The sequence below is a fragment of the Oncorhynchus masou genome, chromosome 18, assembly GCF_036934945.1.
Source record: "Oncorhynchus masou masou isolate Uvic2021 chromosome 18, UVic_Omas_1.1, whole genome shotgun sequence".
Taxonomy (NCBI): domain Eukaryota; kingdom Metazoa; phylum Chordata; class Actinopteri; order Salmoniformes; family Salmonidae; genus Oncorhynchus; species Oncorhynchus masou.
Window position 1 is genome coordinate 63,495,933 of NC_088229.1, and position 15,666 is coordinate 63,511,598.

The 15,666-nt window shown below is 43.5% G+C and overlaps 1 protein-coding gene across 2 annotated transcripts in view; it reads right to left on the bottom strand.

The window, feature by feature from the left end:
• Positions 1-6,369: 6,369 nt before the first annotated feature.
• htra1b (HtrA serine peptidase 1b) overlaps positions 6,370-15,666 on the bottom strand; it is a 40,451-nt gene continuing 31,154 nt past the window's right edge. Inside the window, exons 4-9 of one of the 2 annotated variants that reach the window (XM_064924191.1) lie at positions 10,385-10,579; positions 9,066-9,098; positions 8,360-8,495; positions 7,665-7,722; positions 7,469-7,564; positions 6,370-6,748 (exon numbers count right to left, since the gene is read on the bottom strand). In XM_064924191.1, the coding sequence (XP_064780263.1) occupies positions 6,580-6,748; positions 7,469-7,564; positions 7,665-7,722; positions 8,360-8,495; positions 9,066-9,098; positions 10,385-10,579 (687 nt within the window). In that variant the 3' untranslated portion in view covers positions 6,370-6,579. The remainder of the gene's footprint in view (positions 6,749-7,468; positions 7,565-7,664; positions 7,723-8,359; positions 8,496-9,065; positions 9,099-10,384; positions 10,580-15,666) is intronic. The other variant, XM_064924192.1, reaches the window with a different exon arrangement.

Below are 15,666 nucleotides of genomic sequence, written 5' to 3' on the forward strand. Positions count from 1 at the left end.
ACCACTTGTGCATGTTTGTAAAATAATGTCTAACTGTTGTAAATTTGTCTCCCTTTCATATTCTGTGTATTAACAGACTGGTTTAAATAACTGCACTGTATGATCAAGAGTGAAAATAAATATATTTATACTGTAACAAAACTACAGAATATGTTTATTTTATGTGCAAGGGTAAAAAAAAAAAATTATTAAGAATCTAACGAAACCTGCTCTCCAGTCCACACCTGCTAAACATATTCATTCCTCTGTAATGTAAAACATTAAATGTTTATGTTGGTAAAGGAGAAGCACTAGGTGGAGCCGTTGGTTTCGTGTCTTTGGTAGGACTCCATTACTACATTACAGAGGGCTCCATTGCTGCATCCTTGAACAGGTCACCACACCCCGGGCTGATCTTTCCGGGAAAAGCTCAGCTGACTAAATATTTTAAGCATTATGTGAAACATGAATTTACCAGAATGATGTGCTGGATGTTTGGCGTGGATTACCGTACCAGCTAAATCAATAACTATGTCCGAGAACAATAATCATTTGTATAAATCATGATCATGCATCAAACTGGATGGAAACAGTTGAATCCCACTGGGCACAGACACAGTAAAACATTTAGTGGGAGAGACACCATGTGACGTCTGCCACTGCCTGCTTTAACAACCCTGGATGATGTCTGTCTGTGTTGTCCTCACTCCTGATCAGTCTACACTCATCCAGTCTACACTCATCAGGTTACAGAGTGGGCCAGTGTTTTCCTCCAGGATCTGTAGACTAGACATGTATACTTCAGACCGCTTCGAACTACAGAGCCGTAGGTCAGTGCTGGTTGACTGGACCTGGCAAGGCAAAAGTAGGGCAAAGCTTCCTGTGAGCAAAGGGCAGGTCCTAGTACACTCACCAAGAAAAGCATGTAGAGTGGTACCAACTGTATCAACACTATCCAACTGCTGGTGCTGCTATTCTGCATGGCAATGAAGGGAACTAATTCAAACCTGTTGTATTAGGATCTTTATGAAGTGTAAAGTAGTGGGAAAAAATCAACACAGCTTTTCAGTACTGTAGCCTACTATGTCTTGTGTGCTCTTGGAAATGAATACTCTATTTGTAACATACAGATTAGGGCCTGTATGTCACTGAGTAGGAGTGTTGCTCTATAGGATCAGTTTTGCCTTTTAGACGTGTGACCATGTTTGCGGCATTGACAGGTGGGACCTGATCCTAGGTCAGTACTCAGAGAGGCTTTATGAATACAAGCCCAGAGCAATCAATATTTTAATTATTTGAATACAACAGTGAAAGGATGGCCTCCGGCCTGTCGGTAAGAAACTCTCCTCAGATCGACATAATTCAGATTTATTGTACTGTTAGTTTTAATATTGCAGATATATTGTATTGTTAGTTAGCACAACAGTATTCTCATTTGGCCCCAAGCCCGACACTGATATTAACCTGGATGGATGAGTCATCCAGTAAACTAGTCTATTATTAAAACACGCTCATCACATCCTCAGCATTCATCTACACTGTAACTGTAGCCTTTCAGGGGGTAGTCTCCATCCCCACTAACACATAGACTTACATTGACATCAGATCACACAGTCTGACTAATGGGACATTTACACTATTTCTAGAAACCTTGAGCTATCCTTTACAGTACATTAACCAAACATTTAATCAACGAGGCCTCTGTAACTGATGTCACACGGTGTGTGCGTCCCAAATTGCACCCTGTTCCCTATATCATGCACTACTTTTGACCATATCCCTAAGGGCCCTGGTCAAAAGCAGTGCACACTTCATAGGGAATGGGGTGCCATTTGGGATGCTTGAAAGGTAAGAGTGAGGTCGTGTTTTCTATCTAGGATTTGAGCCCAAAGGACATGTAACGGAAAGGATACTGTCGAATTATTACGTATTACGTAACGTGTGGGTCTAATCCTAAATGCTGACTGGTTGAAACTGCCTTCCAGACGGTGTCTATTCCACAAGTTAACGTAATTGATCCTTCTCTATATATAAATCACCTCATACTGTGGTTAATTCACATGACACTTAATGTCGCACCTTAAGCAGTTCGCTGAGGATATATGGATGACCATAATAAAATGTAAGAGATGACCAATGGCTTGAGAGTTGACCTAATTCTGTCTGTGTCTTTCCTTTACTGCAAATCAAATCAAATGTTATCGGTCGCGTACACAGATTTGCAAATGTTATCCCAGGTGCAGCTAAATGCTTGTGTATTTTAGCTTCAACAGTGCAGTAATACCTAGCAATACAAATACAATACACAAATAATCCAGAAAAATGTAGAAATGAAGAAATATCCGAACGAGCAATGTCAGAGACAGAAATATATACAGTATATACACTGAGTGTACAAAACATGAGGAACATCTTCATAATATTGAGTTGCACCCGCCCTTTTGTCCCCAGAACAGCCTCAAATTGTCAGGGTATGGACTCTACAAGGTGTTGAAAGCGTTCCACAAGGATGCTGGCCCATATTGACTCCAATGCTTCCCACAGTTGTGTCAAATTGGCTGGATGTCCTTTGGGTGGTGGACCATTCTTAATACACACGGGAAACTGTTGAGTGTGAAAAACCCAGCAGTGTTGCAGTTCTTCACACACTCAAATCAGTGTGCCTGGCACCTATTACCAAACCCCGTTTAAAGGCACTTAAATATTTTGTCTTGCCCATTCACCCTCTGAATGGCAAACGTACACAATAACCTGTCTCCGCCCGTTAATTTACACTGATTGAAATGGATTTAACAAGTGACATCAATAAGGGATCCAAGCTCAAAAAAATAAAGGGAACACTTAAACAACACAATGTAACTCTAAGTCAATCACACTTCTGTGAAATCAAACTGTCCACTTAGGAAGCAACACTGATTGACAATACATTTTGCATGCTGTTGTGCAAATGGAATAGACAACAGGTGGAAATTATATGCAATTAGCAAGACACCCCCAATAAAGGAGTGGTTCTGCAGGTGGTGACCACAGACCACTTCTCAGTTCCTATGCTTCCTGGCTGATGTTTTGGTCACTTTGAATGCTGGCGGTGCTTTCACTCTAGTGGTAGCATGAGACGGAGTTTACAACCCACACAAGTGGCTCAGGTAGTACAGCTCATCCAGGATGGCACATCAATGCGAGCTGTGGCAAGAAGGTTTGCTGTGTCTGTCAGCGTAGTGTCCAGAGCATGGGGGCGCTACCAGGAGACAGGCCAGTACATCAGGAGACATGAAGGAGGCCGTAGGAGGGCAACAACCCAGCAGCAGGACCGCTACCTCCGTTTGTGCAAGGAGGAGCAGGAGGATCACTGCTAGAGCCCTGCAAAATGACCCCCTGCAGGCCACAAATGTGCATGTGTCTGCACAAATGGTCAGAAACAGACTCTATGAGGGTGGTATGAGGGCCTGACGTCCACAGGTGGGGGTTGTGCTTACAGCCCAACACCGTGCAGGACGTTTGGCATTTGCCAGAGAACACCAAGACAACACCAAGGCAAACTCGCCACTGGTGCCCTGTGCTCTTCACAGATGAAAGCAGGTTCACACTGAGCACATGTGACAGACGTGACAGAGTCTGGAGACACCGTGGAGAACGTTCTGCTGCCTGCAACATCCTCCAGCATGACCGGTTTGGCGGTGGGTCAGTCATGGTGTGGGGTGGCATTTCTTTGGGGGGCTGCACAGCCCTCCATGTGCTCGCCAGAAGTAGCCTGACTGCCATTAGGTACCGAGATGAGATCCTCAGACCCCTTGTGAGATCATATGCTGGTGCGGTTGGCCCTGGGTTCCTCCTAATGCAAGACAATGCTAGACCTCATGTGGCTGGCGTGTGTCAGCAGTTCCTGCAAGAGGAAGGCATTGATGCTATGGACTGGCCCGCCCGTTCCCCAGACCTGAATCCAATTGAGCACATCTGGGACATCATGTCTCGCTCCACAGATTGTCCAGGAGCTGGCGGATGCTTTAGTCCAGGTCTGGGAGGAGATCCCTCAGGAGACCATCCGCCACCTCATCAGGAGCATGCCCAGGCGTTGTAGGGAGGTCATACAGGCACGTGGAGGCCACACACACTACTGAGCCTCATTTTGACTTGTTTTAAGGATATTACATCAAAGTTGGATCAGCCTGTAGTGTGGTTTTCCACTTTAATTTTGAGTGTGATTCCAAATCCAGACCTCCATTGGTTGATAAATTTAATTTGTGTGATTTTGTGGTCAGCACATTCAACTATGTAAAGAAAAAAGTATTTAATAAGAATATTTCATTCATTCAGATCTAGGATGTGTTATTTTAGTGTTCCCTTTATTTTTTTGAGCAGTGTATATAAACACCTACTCATTCAAGGGTTTTTCTTTATTTTTACTATTTTCAACATCGCAGAATAATAGTGAAGACATCATAACTATGAAATAACGCATATGGAATCATGTAGTAACCAAAAAAGTTTGAAATTAAAATAGATTTTATATTTGAGATTATTCCTTTGCCTTGATGACAGCTTTGCACACTCTTGGCATTCTCTCCACCAGCTTCCCCTGGAATGCTTTTCCAACAGTCTTGAAGGAGTTCCCACAATATCAATATATATATATATATATATATATATATATATATATATATATATATATATATATATATACACCTGCAAGTTTCTGGACATTCCTGGTGAGAATGGCCCTAGCCCTCCGATCCAACAGGTCCCGGATGTGCTCAATGGGATTGAGATCAGGGCTCTTCGCTGGCCATGGCAGAACACTAACATTCCTGCCTTGCAGGAAATCACGCACAGAATGAGCAGTATGGCTGATGGTAGTGTCATGCTCGAGGGTCATGTCAGGATGAGCCTGCAGGAAGGGTACCGCATGAGGGAGGAGGATGTCCTCCCTGTAATGCACAGCGTTGAGATTGCCTGCAATGACAACAAGCTCTGATATGCTGTGACACACCGCCCCAGACCATGACAGACCCTCCACCTCCAAATCAATCCCGCTCCAGAGTACAGGCCTCAGTGTAACGCTCATTCCTTCGACGATAAATGCAAATCCGACCATCACCCCTGGTGAGACAAGACCGCAACTCGTCAGTGAAGAGCACTTTTTTACCAGTCCTGTCTGGGTCAGAGACGATGGGTTTGTGCCCATAGGTGACGTTGTTGCCGGTGATGTCTGGTGAGGACCTGCCTTACAACAGGCCTACAAGCCCTCAGTCAAGCCTCTCTCAGCCTATTGCAGACAGTCTGAGCGCTGATGGAGGGATTGTGCGTTCCTGGTGTAACTCGGGCAGTTGTTGTTGCCATTCTCTACCTGTACTGCAGGTGTGATGTTCGGATGTACCGATCCTGTGCAGGTGTTGTTACACGTGGTCTGCCAATGAGGACGATCAGTTGTCCGTCCTGTCTCCCTGTAGTGCTGTCTTAGAAGTCTCACAGTACGGACATTGCAATTTATTGCCCTGGTCACATCTGTAGTCTTCATGCCTCCTTGCAGCATGCCTAAGGCACGTTCACGAAGATGAGCAGGGACCCTGAGCATCTTTCTTTGAGCACGTCTGGGATCTTTTGGATTGGAGGGTGGGGGCTAGGTCCATTCCCCCCAGAAATGTCCGGGAACTTGCAGGTGCCTTGGTGGAAGAGTGGAGTAACATCTCACAGCAAGAACTGGCAAATCTAGTGCAGTCCATGAGGAGGAGATGCACTGCAGTACTTAATGCAGCTGGTGGCCACACCAGATACTGACTGTTACTTTTGGAATTGACCCCCCCTTTGTTCAGGGACACATTATTCCATTTCTGTTAGTCACATGTCTATGGATCTTGTTCAGTTTATGTCTCAGTTGTTGAATCTTGTTATGTTCATACAAATATTTACACATGTTAAGTTTGCTGAAAATAAACGCAGTTGACAGTGAGAGGATGTTTCTTTTTTTGCTGAGTTTATGATCCAAACCATAATCATGCCATGGTCATAGTCCCAGTCTGTGCATAGAGCAGCCAAGCTGTGTACACTGGCCTTTACTAGATGTGTATAGTTCAACCATCAACATTCATGCAGTCAGAGTTAGGATTTTCATATCAGTAAGGAACACCACTTTTTTAAAAACCATTTTATTCCCTCTGTGAAATTGTCGTCAAAACATACCAAGAGAAATACAATTAAAACACATCATCAATATCAACAACAAACCAGATTAAGGACACCCTTCACTTCTTCTCTCTGACTGAGGAGGGTTCTCTGTGCAAGGATGTTAATAGAGTATAAAAACAAACGTGATGGCAATAATCAGTGTCAATGAGTGTGGAAGTATCTTTTTGACTCATACATGAGGACAAATAATACTAAAAAACTAGCAGGGGTGCTAAAATATGTCTTTATTAGCCTGGACACATTTGAGCTCCCAGGGTGGTAGGTGTGGGCCTCACAGACCTCTGTAGTTTGAGGGGAGTGGAGGGAAGGGGGACACACTAGTAGTTACAGGTTCTAAGGTAGGGTGTGGCTCCAGACACACCCGGTTTAAGGTCCGTGATTTTCAACACTGAGAACCAGCTCATGGTTGCTGAGAAGTCAAGGGTCAATCTCCTCTGGGACGACGGTGAGCATGATGTCCTCGTTTCCCCGCCGGACCACCATCCGCAGCGTGTCTTCCCTCTTGATGGAGCTGCTGACGTCACTGGCCGAGGTGATTCGCTGGCTGTTGATGGTGATTATGACATCACTCTCCTGCAGGCCACCTCTGTAGAGGAGAGGGAATGTAGCAAAAAAGAAATGTCCTTTACTGATAAAGTACGTTAGGCTCTATAAGCAGTGTGCACCATTAGATCTCTCAATCCACAGAATATAAATATAGCCTCTTAAATTTGAGAGAAGGGAGTTTTCCCCGTTCCAAAAAAAGCTAAATGAACTTACAGAGGCAGTAACATTCTTGTTAGACACTGTGAGAAAATAAATCTGACCATAGTCTCTGAAAAATCTAAGACCATTTTGCTAACCTTGGTACCACAAACTCCACCAGACAAAAAGAAAGCTATTCATTTCCTTGAGTGGGAGACCACCGCCTCAGCACAAATTATTTTATGTGGCCACAAAAAATATACAGAGAGTGCATTCTGTAGACTGCTCTGTCATGCTGTTTATGTGGTCATGAAATGCTAATTCATTGTGCTATGAGGTCAGTCTAATTTTAAGAGTAGACGACAATGAACTCTTAGCAACCTTAATGAGAGGGATGGAGACTTAGCCAACTACCAAATGAGTCGTTAAATGCTCCTGTCCTAATCTAAGGTCGAGGACTTGAACTGTTCTGTTCTCAGTACACTCTTAGAAAAAATGGTTTCAAAAGGGTTCTTCAGCTGTCCCAATAGAAGAACCCTTTTTGTTCCATGTAGAACCCATTCGTCAAAGGTTCTCCCATGGGGACAGCAAAGAATCCTTTCAGGTCCTAGATACTACTTACGTCTCAGCTGGTGTTTTTGGGATGACCTCGATGACATATGCCCCTGAGGTAACATCGGGGAAGTCCGATTGTCTCTCCTTCAGCTCCTTTGCAAGCCTATGGGAAAGGAACCAATGAAAACAGAGATGTGTTTAATGTAACGCAGGTATTTGGAAGAATTTCATTCACAAGATGAACCAGGCTGTCTGAAACTTACATTGGTGTGAGAGTCATCATCCTCACACCGATATATTTCTTACTTGTTGATAATTTCCCTAAAGAAAAGAGGATAAATGCTGCGTTAGCATGCACATGGTGATAAACATTGAAAATTCAATATGCAGTACCTGGTCAAAACCATGAAACTTTAGATAGGTCTGGCCCAATAAGTGGGGGGGCAAGACTGAGTTTGGGAAACCCTGGTCTAACCGATAATAACCGTAAACTTAAAAATAAATTGCCAAAATTGTCTTAATACATTCATTTTAAGAGGGGGAGATTTTATATATACATATATATATATATATATATATATATATATATATAATATATATATATATATATATATATATATATATATTTTTTTTAAACTTTATTTTCAAGTAGATAAAACTAACCCAATAGCAGTTTTGTTTATTTTATTTGTACTTATTTATTTTATACATGAAGAGGGTAAAGTTGGTTTTATGAGCAGAACGGCACAATTAAAATATATTTTTAAAACAGGGGTTTCACCAAACCTGAGTTATATTCATTAGGTATGTCATTGGTAATTTTCAAAGATGCATTAATTTATGATGCATTACAAGCTCAAAACAATTGTTGAAAAAAATGACAACTATGACAATAACCGTGGTCAATTGCGTGACAATTTATCGTTACCCCAAAATTCCATAATCGTCACAGCCCTACCTTTAGATTGGTAATCTGTACCTTTAGATTGCCTGTCATGGGACTCTGCCAGGAACTGACGGATCTTGTCTGATGGGATGGCGAAGGAGATTCCTGCTGTCACCTTCAGTGTGTTGATCCCAATCACCTCTCCGTCCTGAAGACAAAACAACACACATTATTAAAATACATCCTCCAGATGTGTCATAGATTTACAATGAAAGGTCCAGTGCAGTTAACAACGTGATTTCCTGTGTTTTATATATATTTCCACACTATGAGGTTGGAATAACACTGTGAAATTGCGAAAATGATGATAATACCCTTTTGGTGTAAAGAGCTGTTTGATAAGACCACCTGAAATTTCAGCCTGTTTTGGTGGGGTGGAGTTTTGGCCTGCCTTGTGACATCACCCGGTGGCAAATTAGTTAGCAGACCAATAAGAAAGAGACTTCCAAACCGCTCTGCCAATAGCAGCATATTTTCAGCTTTCCCCTCTCCACTCAGATCACTCCCAGACAGTTTTAGCTAAATTCTTGCTTGAGAAATTGCTCTTCGCTAAGAAGCTATTTTAGTATATTTTAGACCATTCTAACTGAAAACAATCAGAGTAAGGTACTTCATTGTTACCCAGAAATGATTTGATACTGAAATAAAAACAGCTGAAATGGACCTTTAAGACCATTCTGAAAGATGTAATTTATATCAATAAGAAATGATATCTTACCAGATTGACCAGGGGTCCGCCAGAGTTCCCATACTGAAAAGGAACAACATTCAGGTTAAAAGGATGATCAGATGGTATATCTACAGCTCCTTCGTGTGTAACGGGGCAAATAAGGGGGAGCTACTGTTGTGTGTTCCACAACTAAATATCCACTAAATATCCACAACTAAATGTTCCACAACGAAATGCCCTGCAGTGACAGCTGTGTTCCACAACTAAATGTTCCACAACTAAATGCCCTGTGTGACAGCTGTGTTCCACAACTAAATGTTCCACAACTAAATGCCCTGTGTGACAGCTGTGTTCCACAACTAAATGTTCCACAACTAAATGCCCTGCACTGACAGCTGTGTTCCACAACTAAATGTTCCACAACTAAATGCCCTGTGTGACAGCTGTGTTCCACAACTAAATATCCACAACTAAATGTTCCACAACTAAATGCCCTACACTGACAGCTGTGTTCCACAACTAAATGTTCCACAACTAAATGCCCTGTGTGACAGCTGTGTTCCACAACTAAATATCCACAACTAAATGCCCTGCACTGACAGCTGTGTTCTACAACTAAATGTTCCACAACTAAATGTTCCACAACTAAATGCCCTGCACTGACAGCTGTGTTCCACAACTAAATATCCACTAAATATCCACAACTAAATGTTCCACAACTAAATGCCCTGCACTGACAGCTGTGTTCCACAACTAAATATCCACTAAATATCTACAACTAAATGTTCCACAACCAAATGCCCTGCACTGACAGCTGTGCTCCACAACTAAATGTTCCACAACTAAATGCCCTGCACTGACAGCTGTGTTCCACAACTAAATGTTCCACAACTAAATGCCCTGCACTGACAGCTGTTTTCCACAACTAAATGTCCTGCACTGACAGCTGTGTTCCACAACTAAATATCCACTAATATCCACAACTAAATGTTCCACAACTAAATGCCCTGCACTGACAGCTGTGTTCCACAACTAAATGTTCCACAACTAAATGCCCTGTGTGACAGCTGTGTTCCACAACTAAATATCCACAACTAAATGTTCCACAAATAAATGCCCTGCACTGACAGCTGTGTTCCACAACTAAATGTTCCACAACTAAATGCCCTGCACTGACAGCTGTGTTCCACAACTAAATGTTCCACAACTAAATGCCCTGCACTGACAGCTGTGTTCCACAACTAAATGCCCTGTGTGACAGCTGTGTTCCACAACTAAATGCCCTGTGTGACAGCTGTGTTCCACAACTAAATGCCCTGTGTGACAGCTGCTTGTGTGTGTGCTGATGATGTGGATGTATCACTCACGTTGATGATAGCGTCCGTCTGGATGTAGTCCATGTCAGAGTTCCTCAGGCCCAGCTCCTTGCCTCCTCTCTGGGTGGTGCTGACGATACCTGTGGTGACCGTGTTCTGCAGGGAGAAGGGGCTGCCGATGGCCACCACAAACTCACCAGGCCTCAGGTCAGCTGAACGACCCAGCAGCAGCACTGGCAGCTTCATCTAAACACAGAGACACAGGACTCAGATCAGTCAAGATGTGTATTCTATAGAGTGCATTCTGAACAGAAACAGTTGGCATGAAGATACAGTACTAGCTGTAGCTACAGTACATTCAGTATCTACGGTAACAAGACCACCCCTCTTTTGAGACATCCCGGAAGTGCCTTTGTTACATCCTGTTTGTTTATGCCCGACGGGCGCCAGTTGAAAAGCAACAAACATATGGTGGTCAACATAGCGTTCCGTAAATCCACTGAGAGGAAGTGACGACATGCCCTGATGTCTGCATACTCTGCATGCTTTATGAAAAGATATCAAGGCAATGAATTGCCACTTCCTCCATCTCACTGACACAATCTACAACAGACAAAATCCATCAACAATGACAGGAGAATGGATAAGAGTTATACAGTTGTCACTATGGCTGGACCTACACTAGACCTAGATATTAATAGGTCGGGACAGGGCAGGGGGGGCAGGATGTGGCGATGGGTCATGGGGATACAGCCACAGGTATATGGGGAGAGGAACCATTGGCCCCCTACCCTGGACTCAGTGCTCCAGGAATCCAGACCTGACATCCAGAACTGACTCAGGAACAGCAGGCTGCTCCCTGGCCGACAGCCCTAAGCACTCTGCCAGATGGGCTGGAAATGGGATAAACTGACACATTCCAGGAAGGAGGTCAGGTGGATGGAATGGGAAAGACTGGGAGGAAGGGCTTTTGGCACACAGTGTCAGTGTGTCTGTCTGCCACCCAGCAGTCAGCAGGTTATCTGTCACACTGGTCTCTCAAGATCCACTGTGAAATTAGACGTCTGTCCAGGTAAGGACGAGATTGCTTTAAAACTGGCCACTAAGGGCAACAGTGAGCTCTATTGCCATCAAGTAGGCTTGGGTTATGCTAGAGCGTTGCGGAACTTAAGCATTCAGAATGAATGCCTAAACCTTCAAAACGTTTGATTCTGCAGTGAGACTGCGAAAGCTTGTTGGGTGCATTCAAAAAGTATTCAGACCCCTTGACTTTTTCCACATTTTGTTATGTTACAGCCTTATTCTAAAATTGATTAAATAAAAAAAATCCTCATCAATCTACACACAATAGCCGATAATGAAAAAGCGAAAACAGGTTTTTAGATAAATCAGAAATACCTTATTTACATAAGTATTCAGACCCTTTGCTAGGGGACTCAGAATTTAGCTCAGGTGCATCCTGTTTCCAATGATCCTCCTTGAGATGTTTCTAAAACTTTATTGGAGTCCACCTGTGGTAAATTCCAATTGATTGGACATGATTTGGAAAGGCACACACCTGTCTATATAAGGTCCCACATGTCAGGGCAAAAACCAAGCCACAAGGTCGAAGGAATTGTCCGTAGCGCTCCGAGACAGGATTGTGTCGAGGCACAGACCTAGAGACGGGCGCCAAAACATTTCTGCAGCATTTAATGTCCCCAAGAACACAGTGGCCTCCATCATTCTTAAACGGAAGAAGTTTGGAACCACCAAGACTGTTCCTAGAGCTCGCCGCCCAGCCAAACTGAGCAATTGGGGGTGGTCAGGGAGGTGACCAAGAACCCGATGGTCACTCTGACAGAGCTCCAGAGTTCCTCTGTGTAGATGGGAGAACCTTCCAGAAGGACAACCATCTCTGCAGCACCACCAATCAGTAAAATGCACATGACAGTCCACTTGGAGTTAGCCAAAAGGCACCTAAAGGACTCTCAGACCATGAGAAACCAGATTCTCTGGTCTTATGAATCCAAGATTGAACTATTTGGCCTATATGCCAAGCGCCACATCTGGAGGAAACCTGGCACCATCCCTACGGTGAATCACGGTGGTGGCAGCATCATGCTATGGGGGATGTTTTTCAGTCAGGATCGAGGGAAAGATGAACGACGCAAAGTATGAAGAGATCCTTGATGAAAACCTGCTCTAAAGCGCTCAGGACCTCAGACTGGGGTGAAAGTTCACCTTCCAACAGAACAACGACCCTAAGCACACAGCCAAGACAATGCAAGAGTCTCTGAATGTCTTTGAGTGGCCCAGCCAGAGCCCGAACAAACAAAAACTCAAACAAAAACTATTTTGAGAAACAGGTGTGCCAAGCTTGTAGCGTCATACTCAAGAAGACTCAAGGCTGTAATCGCTGCCAAAGGTGCTTCAACAGCGTACTGAGTAAAGGGTCTGAATACTTATCTAAATGTGATATTTACATCTTTTTGTTGTTGTATTAATTTGCAAAAAATTCAAAACAAACTGTTTTTTCTTTGTCATTATGGGGTATTGTGTGTAGGTTGATGAGGGGGGGGGGACAACTGAATCCATTTTAGAATAAGGCTGTAACGTAACAAAATGTAGGAAAGGGGGTCTGAATACCTCCCGAATGCACTGTAGATCAGAACAATAGAACAGCCCAAGCTACTGAAAAGATTTCTCAAGTCAGGATTACATCTACTACACCTCTGGAGGAAAACAACTCCTGTACAGCAGAGTACTCTGTGAACTACCTCCAGTACCTGGAGCACATCACTCTAGTCTAGTGAGATAATGATGTGGGCTTGAGTGACCCAGTTCTCTCTGGACAGTGAGGCAGACTGACAAACAGGCAGTTTTTTGCATTCCATGGTGTTGTACTCACAGATGCATTATCAGATCACCCGTCTCCCAGTAACAACTCTGCCCCCTCTACCCCCTTCCACCCTTCTCTTCCATCCCCCTCCAACCTCCTCTACCCCCTCTATCCTCCTCTACCCCCTCTATTCTCCTCTACCCCCTCCACCCTCCTTTTCCATCCTCCTCCACCCTCCTCTTCCATCCCCCTCCACCCTTCTCTACCCCCTCCACTAGAGGTTAACCGATTAATCGCAATGGCCGATTAATTAGGGCCGAGTTAAAGTTTTCATAACAATCGGAAATCGGTATTTCTGGGCGCCATTTTTGCCGATTTTTAAAACATTTTAGTTTTACACCTTTATTTAATCTTTATTTAACTAGGTAAGTCAGTTACAACACATTCTTATTTTCAATGACGGCCTAGGAACGGTGGGTTAACTGCCTGTTCAGGGGCAGAAAGACAGTTAACTAGTCCAACGCAATAACGACCTGCCTCTCTCTCGTTGCACTCCACAAGGAGACTGCCTGTTAAGCAAATGCAGTAAGCCAAGGTAAGTTGCCAGCTAGCATAAAACTTATCTTATAAAAAACAATCAATCTTAATCACTAGTTAACTACACATGGTTGATGATATTACTAGATATTATGTAGCGTGTCCTCGGTTGCATATAATCTGACTGAGCATACAAGTATCTAAGTATCTGACTGAGCGGTGGTAGGCAGAAGCAGGCGCGTAAACATTCATACAAACAGCACTTTCGTGTGTTTTGCCAGCAGCTCTTTGTTGTGCATCAAGCATTGCTCTGTTTATGACTTCAAACCTATCAACTCCCGAGATGAGGCTGGTGTGACCGAAGTGAAATGGCTGGCTAGTTAGCGCGCGCTAATAGCGTTTCAAACTTCACTCTCTCTGAGCCTTGGGGTGGTTGTTTCCCTTGCTCTGCATGGGTAACACTGCTTTGATGTGGTGGCTGTTGTCGTTGTGTTGCTGGTACGAGCCCAGGGAGGAGCGAGGAGAGGCACAGAAGCTATACTGTTACACTGGCAATACTAAAGTGCCTATAAGAACATCCAATAGTCAAAGGTTAATGAAATACAAATGGTATAGAGGGAAATAGTCCTATAATAACTACAACCTAAAACTTCTTACCTGGGAATATTGAAGACTTGTGTTCAAAGGAACCACCAGCTTTCATATGTTCTGAGCAAGGAACTTAAACGTTAGCTTTCTTACATAGCACAAATTGCACTTTTACGTTCTTCTCCAACACTTTGTTTTTGCATTATTTAAACCAAATTGAACATGTTTCATTATCTACTTGAGGCTAAATTGATTTTATTGATGTATTATATTAAGTTAAAATAAGTTAATTCAGTATTGTTGTAATTGTCATTATTACAAACACATTTTTTAAAAATAAATAAATCAGCATCGGCTTTTTTGGTCCTCCAATAATCGGTATCGGTGTTGAAAAATCATAATCGGTCGACCTCTACCCTCCACCCTCCTCTTCCATCCTAAATAATAAATAAGATAAAGTAAAAAATAAAAAGTAACAATAAAATGAGATAACAAAAACGAGGCTATATACAGGGGGTACCGGCACCGAGTCAATGTGTGGCGGTGCAGGTTAGTCGAGGTAGTTTGTACACGTGACTACGCATAGATAATAAACAGCGAGTAGCAGCAGTGTAAAAAAAAGGGGGGGGGAAGGGGGTCAATGTAAATAGTCCGGGAGGCCATTTGATTAACACAGAATCTTCATTGGTGCTCGGTTTCTGCAAGGATGCAGGGCAGTGAAACTAGTCTCACTTTGTCTGTCCCTGAGTGTGTCTCGATGTAACAGGACCTTACGACTTGATGCAATGATGCAGCCTAACGTTTCCTTGACTTTCCAGTTTCCATTGCGCTCCTAAGCTAATAGGATACCTTGTCAGCACTCAGTGACTGGGATGATATTTGCTGCTGAGCCCCCTGTACAGTGCCAGTGTGGAACGGTGAGAGACAGGCCTGTGTGTGTCAGTGGAAATGACCAGACTGTCAGAGAGGTAAACATCAGGGGGGAACGGGGGGGATAATGGGTGCAGAAGGGATTGTCAGACCTGGCAGCCGTCTGCAGGGAGGATCCACTAGTCAAGGCTGCTGTCTGTTGCTGCTAGAGTGATTGACGAGGCACCTGTTGGCACAGTGTGTGTGTGTGTGTGTGTGTGTGTGTGTGTGTGTGTGTGTGTGTGTGTGTGTGTGCGTGCCTGTCTGCTTGTGTGTGTCAGCTTGTTCTGTGTGTTTCTGTGTTTCTGTGTGTCTGTGTGTGTACCTGAGTCAATAGGGACTGAACAGTCAGATCACCAAGAGAGTTAGACTTGTTTGCTCAGTACTGATAAATGCTGAAATATAATTTAAAAAATAAAATATACTGTATATCGTACACAAGAGGACTGTGACTGCCAATAAAATCAGTGTCTTATAC